The 12,235-nt window shown below is 47.7% G+C and overlaps 1 protein-coding gene across 6 annotated transcripts; it reads left to right on the forward strand.

The window, feature by feature from the left end:
• Positions 1-832: 832 nt before the first annotated feature.
• LOC133352392 (alpha/beta hydrolase domain-containing protein 17C-like) lies at positions 833-10,950 on the forward strand. Of its 6 annotated transcripts, none has more exons than XM_061568004.1 (6): positions 833-965; positions 4,941-5,066; positions 6,242-6,542; positions 8,190-8,389; positions 9,247-9,426; positions 9,629-10,950. In XM_061568004.1, the coding sequence occupies exons 2-6, from the start codon at positions 5,005-5,007 to the stop codon at positions 9,846-9,848; spliced, it is 963 nt and encodes a 320-aa protein (XP_061423988.1). In that variant the 5' UTR covers positions 833-965; positions 4,941-5,004; the 3' UTR covers positions 9,849-10,950. The 6 variants fall into 6 exon arrangements, with proteins under 6 accessions (XP_061423988.1, XP_061423989.1, XP_061423993.1 ...); XM_061568005.1 differs by having other exon boundaries at positions 6,245-6,542; XM_061568009.1 differs by lacking the exon at positions 4,941-5,066 and having other exon boundaries at positions 854-965; positions 6,245-6,542.
• Positions 10,951-12,235: the final 1,285 nt, after the last annotated feature.

The following is a 12,235-nucleotide window of genomic DNA, read 5'->3' on the forward strand; positions in this document are numbered from 1 at the left end:
AAACTCCAAATATACAGCAGCAGGAGTCAGTGTTGAGATCGAACCCACGACCTCCTGTAGCCCAGGCGAGGTAGTTAACATCTCCTCGCCACCGTGATGATGATGATGATGAGAAACACGCAAACTCCAAATATACAGCAGCAGGAGTCAGTGTTGAAATCGAACCCACGACCTCCTGTAGCCCAGGCGAGGTAGTTTACATCTCGCCACCGTGATGATCTGAGAGAGACACGCAAACTCCAAATATACAGCAGCAGGAGTCAGTGTTGAGATCGAACCCACGACCTCCTGCATACCAGGCGAGGTAGTTAACATCTCCTAGCCACCGTGATCATGATAGAGACACGCAAACTCCAAATATACAGCAGCAGGAGCCAGTGTTGAGATCGAACCCACGACCTCCTGCATACCAGGCGAGGTAGTTAACATCTCCTCGCCACCGTGATCATGATAGAGAGAGACACGCAAACTCCAAATATACTGCAGCAGGAGTCAATGTTGGGATCGAACCCACGACCTCCTGTAGCCCAGGCGAGGTAGTTAACATCTCCTAGCCACCGTGATGATGATCTGAGAGAGAGAGACACGCAAACTCCAAATATACAGCAGCAGGAGTCAATGTTGAGATCGAACCCACGACCTCCTGTAGCAGAGGCGAGGTAGTTAACATCTCGCCACCGCGATGATGATGATGAGAAACACGCAAACTCCAAATATACAGCAGCAGGAGTCAGTGTTGGAATCGAACCCACGACCTCCTGTAGCTCGGGCGAGGCAGTTGACACGTGGTCGCCCTGCACCGCTGTTGTTTACGTCACGTGCGCCCACGTGACTCGCGAGGTCCGACGCGAGCGACAAATCGCCGCGGTCCCTTTGAAAAGCCCGACCCGGGGCACTCGGGCGAGCTCAGGAGAGAGCGAGGACGACGAGGGGAGGACGACTAGGACGACGAGGAGGAGGAGACGGTAAGAGAAGAGTGTAGAGATGACGTGGGGTGAAGCGAGGAGGGTGAGGGAGGGAGACGAGGGAAGGACGCGGCTCCTGGGTCGTGCGAGTCGGTGCACATCGCCAGGCCCGGCTCTCGGGCCTTCAACCCGGGGCCTAAACGCAGCGCAGTTAGCGATAACAATTCTACTTAAATAAGAAAACGCAGTGCTATAATAAGCTGTGTTGTAATACTAACAATAGGTATTGCGCTGTTATAATACGCGCATTGTTGTAATTGCAATCCCTAGTGTTTTAATTACGGCGAGCATTATCCGGACATGGTAATATGCAATGTTAAAATGAAAACTGTTACAATGTTATTTGTAGTAATCGCAGCACGATAGTTTAAATAATCATCCACCAACGCTGCACTGACCGGCGTGGTGAAGTATGGTCAAGGGGGCAGCCGCCACAAGCGAAACGGTTTGGAAGACGCCTTCCATCTAGCAGTTGGGTTGACGGAGATTTGAATAATAACAGTAATTATAGCAATGTTCTTAGTATTTCAGTGATAGCATCGGTGATACGCTGATAATGATAAACGTAACCACAGGGATAAAGAGGGTTGGGGTGAGGGTAACGGGCGCCAAGGGGCACTGGGACATCACCACAATGTTAGCGAGACAATCACCAGCATTGAGTGACCCTTACAGTGTGACACCACCACCACATTGCGAGATATACAACCAGATTGTGAGTGACACCACCACATTGTGAGTTACACCGCCACCACGTTGTGACACGACCACCACATTGTGAGTGACACCACCACCACCACATTGTGAGTGACACCACAAGCGAATTGTGGGTGACACCACCACATTGTGAGTTACATCGCCACCACGTTGTGACACGACCACCACCACATTGTGAGTGACACCACCACCACCACATTGTGAGTTACAACGCCACCACGTTGTGACACGACCACCACATTGTGAGTGACACCACCACCACATTGTGACGCCACAACCGAATTGTGGGTGACACAGTGACCACGTTGTGACACCACGACCATATTTGGGTTGACATCAACACCACATTTTGAGTGGCACTCACTTTGACACTGACGCTGTGACACTAGCACTTTGGGAGTGACACAGTCATCACATTGCTGTATGCGCTGTCGCGGCTCGATACCGGAATCAACAGCACTGCAAATTTGCTGATGATGTAGTTTTCTTGTAGAAGAGACTAGTTTTTTCTGGTTGTCGACTGGCTCCAGCAATAGCAATGTGGAATAAACACCGTGGGATTAGTGTCATCGGCACACGAGAGCACCACTCCATATGCTCGTTGAGAGTAAATATACTGCGATTGTGTTATTTACTTGAGTAACTGTGATATTACTTTATCGCGATAATAAGATCGTTTGCAAGTCGGAGGATTTGATCTGTTATCTACAGAAAAATTCAAATCGTGTTAACTGCCTGTGGATCACCTTAAAAGTAGGGCTTGATTTCAGCCGAATACTTTTCTGGAAATAATATTGGTGTGCCACATCCATTTTGGGATTACAGGAACATTGTGTACAATAATGTATGTACAAGTTGGTGTGATGGGCACAACGTTGTAATGATTGACACGAAATTAATGAATAAACATTCACAAAGTATTATAGCGATATGGGATAGGCATATCTTGTACAGAAATTTAGGGGTAGTGCATTGCGCCATTAATCCCTACTTAACCGTAGATCATCTCACAAGCATCTGCATTCATCTGTGTCATGGTGTGACTCACAACATGCTTTTAAATCTTAGCAACACTTTCCACTTCAATAATAATTGTGTTCACATTTTTTTAAAGTTAATAAAGAAACAAATGCACCTCATCCCAATTTCTGGCAAGGAGGTAGAGCACCCCCACGGTCTGGCCTCACAAATAGAGATCCTTTATGGGGCTTTGTCAGAGGTCGCAAACGGGTTTTGATTCCTTACCCGTACCCCTACCCGGCCGCACCAGGGTTGCAAATGGGTACCCGTACCCGGCCGGGCACGGGTACCCGGTCCCTACCCGTACCCTACCCGAAATGAGTGACAAACGGTTACTCACCAGTGACTCACGGCCTACCCGTACCCGTACCCGGCCGCACCAGGGTCGCAAACGGGTACCCGTACCTGGCCGGGTACGGGTAGCCGGGTATCGGGTAGGGTACGGGAATCGGGTACCCGATTGCGACCTCTGTTCTTTGTCTTCTCGTGATGGTGATGTGACCTCGTCACATGAGGATGAAGCACATGCAAATCGCAGTCAAATGGGTTATTGCTGTAAAAATAAACAAACGACAGTATCACAAAATAACACGGGATATTGTAATTGTCTCGTTTTCTTCCCAGCATGTCTCTTTTGTGCTGGGGGGGGGCTTACAATGTTCTGATGCCAAATACTGAGTCTCCTCAGTATTTATTCATTGCTGTTTATTGAACACAAGTAGGGTGGTAATTGCAACACTTAAGGCGAATTGCATTGCTTTGCAATGATTGCAACACCGTGTCTTTCGCAGGAGACACAAGCCTGACCCGTACCGTGCAATAATTGACATGATGGCAGATGACGTGACCATTTTATTTAAATCTTGTTTTTAAATTTGGAAATTACTATTGCGCATGTACAGCCCTTTCGTCAACCCGCCGATGGATGAGGGCCTCCTCCGCACACCGTGAGGGTCGTGGGGGTTATTTTTCCACGCTTCACTACGTAGCTTGGCGTGGGCGAGTGAAGTTGTGGTGCAGATGTATGAACTGCTTTTTTATGTTTAGTTCAGTGTCCTTACCCGCACCTCCGATTAGCACGGTTGGCTACGTGCGGTGCGAAAGAAGTTCAACATGCTTACCCCGAGCTCTCATACTCTGATGGTGCATTGTCTTTGAGTTGTGCGCCTTTTGGCGTCATCTGGTCCAACCCATGTGAGACTAGGCTCTAAGGAAAGCTGTCTCGGGTGTGGACCAATCAAGGACAGTGCACATTATCAGAGTTATGTTGTTTGTTTGCATTATGACTGCAGGTATTGTGGTCTATGCAAACATGACTCCTTGTAAAAAAGGTGTCAGTTTTGTTGCCAGGTAGAAGGGTAAAAAACCAATTATCAAGTTCAACATACATACATAAACAGCAATACAGAACAACAATAGATTTTCTTACACTGCCCTCTGCTGTCCTCAATGTCGCCCTGTAGCAGCCTACAATAACCGATTGCTTTGTGTTGTGTTCACCCATCTAGGTGAGATACAGGCTCACTGATGCTGGTTTTTTTTAAGATCTGATTGGATTGGGTGCATTCCAGGTGATTTGGTCGTGACACTTGTGTCCCACAGCAAGAAGGGCCTGGGTTTAAATGTCCTCCCTCTGTTCTGCATGGGTTTCTTCCAGCTTCTACAGTTTACTTCCATAGCAAAAAAAAACTTCCAATGTAGTTGTTATTTGTCAAACATTCCACCTTATACAACCAAACGTGCTAATCAATTGGGATTGCACATAACAGCATCACCCCCTCTTTTAAAAATTTAGCTTCAATTAGGCTTTCCTAAGAAACACGTGTAATAATAAAATAATAACAATGGATTTCAATCCACTGTCCTCTGCGTAGCCCCTGCAGTGTTGTGCGGACGCCTAAATCACAGTTATAATTAAAATGTGATCTTTTGACTTGACGTAGATGAGATATGGGGTAGAGCCGTAGCACACTGATTCGCACCCTGCCCTACAAACTGAGTGTTCGGAATTTGATTCCAGACGCAGTGTATGAACTGGCTCCGAGCACCCCATTTACTGACAAGCTTGGTGAAGTATGGTCAAACAACCGCTGCCACAACCTACATGACTTGACGAGGGCTTCATGTAAAAGTGGATTGACAAAGGGCTGTCAATTACTGACAATTTAATTCTGTGAACTGCATGATGTCTCTGAAAGACGAGCAGTGTATTAAACATTCCCTCTTTTGTAACCGTAGATGATGGTGATGTGTGCCCTCCGCTGGACCGAATAAGTGGAGCATGAGGAACGCTCGGATTTGAATGAGCTCAAGGTCGAAGAGTGAGTTGAACAGCAGCAGCAGCAGCAGAGCAAATCGAGCAGGGTGAGAAATGTTAACTATACGCCCTCCATAGCCAATGAGCAGTGCTCCACATATGCTGCATACTGAGAACTGAATTAGCAAAGAATATAGGAATTCATCTTCTTGGTTCTTTCGGTAAAGTCACGTAGAAGGGAAGTAATAAAATAATAAAAATAAAACATAATAATGGTCTTCACCTGAGGACGGCTGCTTGAGTTGTGGCCGAAACGTCGTGAGAATTATTTTATTATGTTTTATTTTTATTATTTTATTACTTCCCTTCTACGTGACTTTACCGAAAGAACCAAGAAGATGAATCCCTGCAGTCACGAAAGCTTTAAATCGAAATATAGGAATTGTCTGAAACGTTTATATTTAATGTGTCATAGCGCGGCAATTCAACCAGTGGGCGAGTTTCTTAACTCCCCCCCCCCCCCCCCCACTGCCTCTGTCCACCCAGCAGTTAGTCGATCGGTAGGTTGAATGTGGTAGGGTAAAGTGTGGGTGCTCCCACCTCTTTGAAGACATCTGGCCTCAATGTTCCCTCGAGATGGCTTATATGAAATTCCCTCTAGAGATGCTCTCTCTAGAACTAGCGGAGCCAATTCCACTAGCAGTGGCGTAGACAAATAATTGCAGGGCTGCACTTTAACACATTACAATATGTCTGAATGAGCTTCAGTGTTTGCATGACAGAAACCGATGCATGTTTGGTGAAGTGATTGGTCACATGATCCTAAGAGCCCGCAAGGGGGCGGCTCTGGTAACATCCCCTCACATGCCCTGCTGTAGAAATATGTTCGTCGCCTGACAGCCAAACTGATACATTTTATTTCTCAGCTGGTATTTCGGCAAATTACGTTCCAAACCGAATTTAACGTACAGAGTTTTTACTGTGCAATCATTGTTGACCAGAGTGAGCGCATAAAATCGCTACACTCGATTCAAACCCAGGATCTCTCAGCAGGTGCTAGCAATGTGGTCCGACCACGGACCAATTTATGATGTTAACAAAACATGGCAATCAGTACTAGTTCAGCACACACCAGTGTCTTGGAGAGTAAACCCACAACATTTCATGTTTCGCCGGTAATTATATAACCAGCTTCATCAGGCGACAGCCATAATTGTGGAGAAATCCTCCTGTTTTGGTCTGCGGCAACTGCATTTCGGCAATGTGTCCGTCCGTGCGATAGCAGGGCGGTGAGAGAGATGGAGGCGGAGGGAGAGCGTGAGGGCCCCTCGTTCCGCGAGCTCTGCTGGCTCGTGTGCTGGCCGCCGCTGCCCAGCCGCATCGTGTCCAAGCTGGCGTTCTCGCCGTCGCCGCCGTCGTACCGCCTGCAGGGAGATGGAGCGAGCGGGCGCTGCGGCCTCGTGCTTACGGAGCGCGCCGACTGGCCGCACACGTCCTCGCGCCTCGACGCTATCGACGTCTTCCTGACGCACACGCGGCGCGGCAACCGCATCGCCTGCATGCACGTGCGCGCCTCCCCACAGGTGCGCGCTCGTCGCCCACTCGGAATAATAATAATAATCGCATTCACAATCTCCGGTTTCCTTCCCGAGTAAAGCCCATTGAGCGATGTAACTTTTTTCAAGGGCAACTCGGCTAGCAGATTAATAATAATAATTCAGGAGCAATATTGCTTGTTTACATAATAGTACAATTGTCACCCTATATCTGTTCAATGCTTCACTTTTTGCAGCTTAGTTTTGTAATTTGTGCTGTGATCATTCTGGAGGTAATCTAGCTAAACCGATTTGCTATGCAGGGAATTTTATATTTAGCTTTTATTTAACGTTGAATCAAGTTTGTGATATGTTTTATTCCTCGTGTCATACAGTTGTTATTGGTATTTGTGTTTGTTCTGATTTCTTTGCTCCATTGCTGTACTTTCTTTTATTTTCCTTTTGTCAATTTGGTGACCCAAGTCACAATCGAATCGCAACACAATTCAGCGTTGCGATTCGATTCAATAATTGAGTGAACCCATTACAACAAGCATTTTAAAGACAGTTATTGTTTTATGCGACGTCCGATGCATGTATCGTGAGCTTTAAGCATTGAAATTAATCATTAAACCGACGTGTTATTATACCCCTACAATTTCACAGGGGTCAGCTCTTGCAAATAATTCTATGGGAGGTTGAATAGCCACATTAAAGGGACCTTTAGGAAATTGGAAAGGTCCCTGCTGTAGAGATTGGTAGGACAGCCCTAGAAAATTAATCGTGGACCCTTTGTTATTTGGCTCTGGAATGAGGAGTGCTGACCGCTAAGATCCTAGACAATTGAGGTGGCCAGGTGCCTCAGAGGTGAGAGCACTGAGCTGGCAACGGTGATATCAGGGGGTCATAATCTGTTTCAGCCACCCGTGATTAAACTGGTTTCTCATTTAGAGGGCTGTATTTGTTTCATTACGTATTGTGCTAATCTGTACGTGGCAGAGCCTATTGTACTAACAATGGGTCTTAATGGGACATCAGGTTTGGAAATTTTTGGTAGCCCATAAAGTCTTGGTGGTTTTGATGCCCTTAGTTTGATCAGGTATTGCTCTTCCTTGTGAATTGATGACCTTGCAATGATTGCCGTTGTTTTACGTTCCAAGGTGCAGGTTGGGTCTCGTTTAATTTAACGGTAGGCACCCTCATCGAGTAAATCTTTGATTTTAGTCGATCGGACCTTATCAGCAGCAAGAATTTGGATATCTTTATTTGCTTTCAATTATCCTAAGGCTTTTGCTTCACTGAAGTTAATATTTGTTTTTGGCAATTTGCTGTTCTCAATTATTTTGGCAACCTCATGCCGAGTCATCTCAACTTGATTGTGGGGGAGGTGTCTAACTGCTGATTCCACTTCAGCAATGATCTCATCGACAGGGATTGTACGTGGGGCAACAGCAAAATTAAGACCTTTAGACAGGACTGAAACCATATCGCTGGATAATTCAACGTTAGTCGTGTTTTAACGACACATTTATATATTTACGCGATCTAACCCAAAAACCTCTTATGGATGACATTGGTCGCGAAAGCCTCCTGCGTGTTAAAATGAACTATCATGCTACATTACTGTTCATGTCGCAGAGCATGTTTACACATCGATCATCCTGCACCGGCTCCCCCCTCCAACCCACCCCACAGGCCCGCTGCACTCTGCTCTTCTCACATGGGAACGCCGTGGACCTCGGCCAGATGTGCGGCTTCTATGCCGATCTAGCAGCCAAACTCAACTGTAACGTCTTCTCCTACGACTACTCTGGCTATGGCGCCAGCTCGGGCAAGCCGTCCGAAAGGAACCTCTACGCCGACATCGACGCCGCATTTCAGGCGCTTCGCACGCGGTAACGAGCCAGCACAGGCCACGGTCATTCATACCGCGGGCAAAAGAAAACAAAACTTTTCCTTACTGAATGACAAATAGGACTTGTAAATACCTTCAGCTAGCCACACATTGATACACATCTTGCTGTTATCCAACGATAAGATTTAAAGGTAGAGGTGCAGCCCTGCAACTGCTTGCTCACTCTGCTGCTGGCAGAGGGATATCGTTCCAGACTGTTGGCAGCCCCAACAGTCTGGAACGATATCCCTCTGCACATTCGCAGCATCACCTCAATCGCCTCCTTCAAGAGAGACTTAAAAACTCACCTCTACAATCACACTTTCGAGCGACTCTGAGCTTGGCTCCGCGCCTCTGAGTTGCGGCCACTACGTCTGCAAATTTGTGCGTGTTACAAATTGTACTATTATTATGAAGAGACTCCACTCGAGGTAGCTTCAGAGGGCGTCTCCAGACCGTTGTGTGTAACAGTGACGTGGGAAGTAGTCTTCGCGTCGACTGCCTATGAAGAGTCCATTGCTTTAACGGAAGTGACTTGAGTGTGCTAAAATTAAAAACTGTATAAAAACATGTCGTGCGTGGAATTGGGCCGAACGTTCCCCACGCCTAGTATACACACTGTAATAGCTAATGAGTCATGGCACTTGGGAGGGTGTGTGCTGCAATGAAATATCACTGGCTGCTGAGCAAAGACACTTGATACAAAGCATGGAATAGTGTAACAGTAAAAATAATAAGAAACATTTTTCGAATGCGCTTCCCAAACATGGAGTCCCCCAGGCCATCCTCGGGAGGTGGGGGGGGAGCCAGGGCCTGTTGAGATGCTGGAGGTGGTGATGTGTGTCTGTGTTGGGGCAGGTACGGGCTAACCCCGGACAAGGTGGTGCTGTACGGTCAGAGCATCGGCACCGTGCCCACGGTGGACCTGGCCTCGCGCTACGAGTGCGCCGGCGTAGTGCTGCACTCGCCGCTGGCGTCCGGCCTGCGCGTGCTCTTCCCAGGGATTGCTCGCACCTACTGCTTCGACCCTTTCCCAAGGTGCGGGAGTGACGTGCGGGGGAGACAAAACGTTTGTAAAACCTACACAACGAAGAATAAGTCATTTGGATTGCGCAATACGTTCAGGGACAAACGCACGTCGGAAAGCATCGCTGAATCCATGTCGTTTTTTCTTTTTCATCATTTTTTTTAAATGCATGAGTTTCTCTCTGTCTCCCTCCTCGTTTTTTTCCGTTTGCAGCATAGAGAAGATCTCCAAGGTTTCCTCCCCCGTGCTGGTGATTCACGGCACGGAGGACGAGGTGGTGGACCTGTCGCACGGCATGGCCATCCACGCGCGCTGCCGTCGCCCCGCCGAACCGCTCTGGGTGGAGGGCGCCGGCCACAACGACGTGGTGCTGCATGCGCAGTACATGGAGCGCCTGCAGAGGTTCCTCACCCACGAGATCGCTTGTGCCTAGGTTCTGCGAGTCGCGCACCACCACGCCGTGGACGGGGAGCAATGGCCACGCCAATATCATCACGTCGTCGCGTAAAACACCGTCATGGCGGTGTTGGTGGTGTCGTTGTGACACCTTTGGTGGCGTGTGCCACTTTTTAACGCAATGCAATGCAACCGTCTGAATGCATTCCACCATTGAGAGTAAACGCTGCCACGCGCGCTGGTTCATTTGCGTCGTTCCATAGACACCGCCATAACTGACGTGGGGGTAGCGGTTAAGTGGTGGTAGTGGTGGTGGATGTGCCACATTTGTTTTTGGCGTGAGCCACCTCGCAATGCAATGCACCTGTCTGGATGCAACTGCTTTCTAACACAATGGTGAAATAGAATCAAAGGTGAAAGGTGCAGCCCTGCAATTTCTTGCTCTCATCACTGCTGGCAGAAGGGCTTCCACTGGAGGGAGCTCTAGAGAGCCCCTATTAGAGGGTATTTTGGTCTGCTCTTCCAGAGATGGGTATTACCCACACTTTATCCCACCACAAGCGACCTGCCGATCGACTTGACTGTGGTGTAGTCATCTATACTGCTGGGTGGACAGAGGCGATGGGAGGGGGGGGGATTAAAAACTCGCCCTTTGTTTCAACTGCCACTCCGGGAGATGAATTGAACTGGTGACCTCTCATTGCAAGTCCAGTGCGATGACCATATCACCTCAGCAGCATCCCCAGTGAAATGGAATGCGCAGCAAAGAATGGGCGTAACACGCACATGCACCATGCAATTTGCATCGACAGATTTCACCACATCGCACTGGACCGCATCATTCTGCAAAGAACCGCACTGGATTAGAGATCACAAGCTGGTGTGCATGTGCAACTTTTCTTGGGGCCACAGAAAGCATTGACGGAGGAGAATTCCATGTCAGACGTGTAGTGCAATCATCCATTTGCTTTGATCTGATGACCATTCCATTACCATGCCGTGAAGTGTTTTTACTCCGTGTGCGCCATCACTTAAAGTCGTTTGCGTGTTCTTGCGGAGTCGTGCTTTACCTGTTTTGAGTTTGTATTTTGCTTTTCCGTGACAGTGTTAAACGTTTAAATTGCGTTCATGATCGCGAACCTCGGGGGCTGGTCGTCCCGTTATTCATCTTGTCTTACAAACTGTGAAGAGAAGAGATCACTATTTTCCTACGGCCTGGAGCCCAGCAGTAGACACAGCGGGTGTACATTTGTGCGTGTGTGTGTGTGTCTGCCCGTGCCCGGCACACTATACCAGTGTGCCATTCATAATATGGATGCATGCCTGTGTACATAATGCAAAGTCCAAAAAATGTATTCAAACTTAAGAGTTTGGTACCAATCAGGGCTTAATTTCTCATTGAATGTTTTTTTTTCTGGGTCGCTAGTAGACCTGGAGTAGGTAACAACGTGCCGAGTATCCACAGCCCATATTGCGAGGAAATGTTGGATGTGGTGTGCCGGGAGAAATAATGAGCAGGTCGCCAACCCGGACAGACCCGGCTGAAATTAAGCCCTGGTACTCATGTCCAGTTAACTCTCGGTCCTCTGGGGTAATGGGAGGTGGGGGGGGATGGGTTACCCGGGTAGAAACAAAAACACGGGACAATGCAAATGGTATGCAACATAGGCTATGAAAAAAAAAAACATTTATTGTTTACTTACGTAGAATGTGGATGAAAATGTAGAATGTGCCGTGTTTTTATTGGTCGCTGAGTCACGAGTGGGGGAGCAGTAAGTAGTCGAGTTAGTGCGCATGCGTAAAGGGCGTGAATTGGAGGAGACTTTTATATTTTCTTTATTTTTTTGCAAGCACGGTTGACCCGCAACCCGGATAATGAACACACGGTTCATCGAGAGGTGACTGCGTATGGGTCGTTGATCTTGGTTTTTGTCTTTCTTCCTCGTGAATGTTACATTTATCGCGTCAATCTTTTACAGGGGCTTGCTCGGTGAGCCTAAAAGTCAGGGCCGCAACTGAGCTATCGGTTGGGAAACTTGGTCGCACGCGGCTGAATTGTGCCTGCAAACTAGTCATGAGCAGTTGTGCAACCGACTGCTTGCAGTCAAGATTCGCCTCTCTTTTCAACAGATCTTCTCGGCGATTTGTAGCAATGTCTTTCATCACGTGCGCGCATTTGTGAACCGTGATTGGTTCGTCCAATCCTGAACGTGGCGCTTGATTTTATTGTTGCGCAACCGCTTGCTCGGATGTGGACGAAGCCAGTTGCAGGGGATGATTATTATTTCCATTTAAAGCTTTCGTGACTGCAGGGATTCATCTTCTTGGTTCTTTCGGTAAAGTCACGTAGAAGGGAAATAATAAAATAATAAAAATAAAACATAAAATACGATTCTCACGACGTTTCGGCCACAACGCAAGCAG

The sequence above is a fragment of the Lethenteron reissneri genome, chromosome 40 (assembly GCF_015708825.2).
Source record: "Lethenteron reissneri isolate LAM-NWPU_2019-01 chromosome 40, ASM1570882v1, whole genome shotgun sequence".
NCBI classification, from domain to species: domain Eukaryota; kingdom Metazoa; phylum Chordata; class Hyperoartia; order Petromyzontiformes; family Petromyzontidae; genus Lethenteron; species Lethenteron reissneri.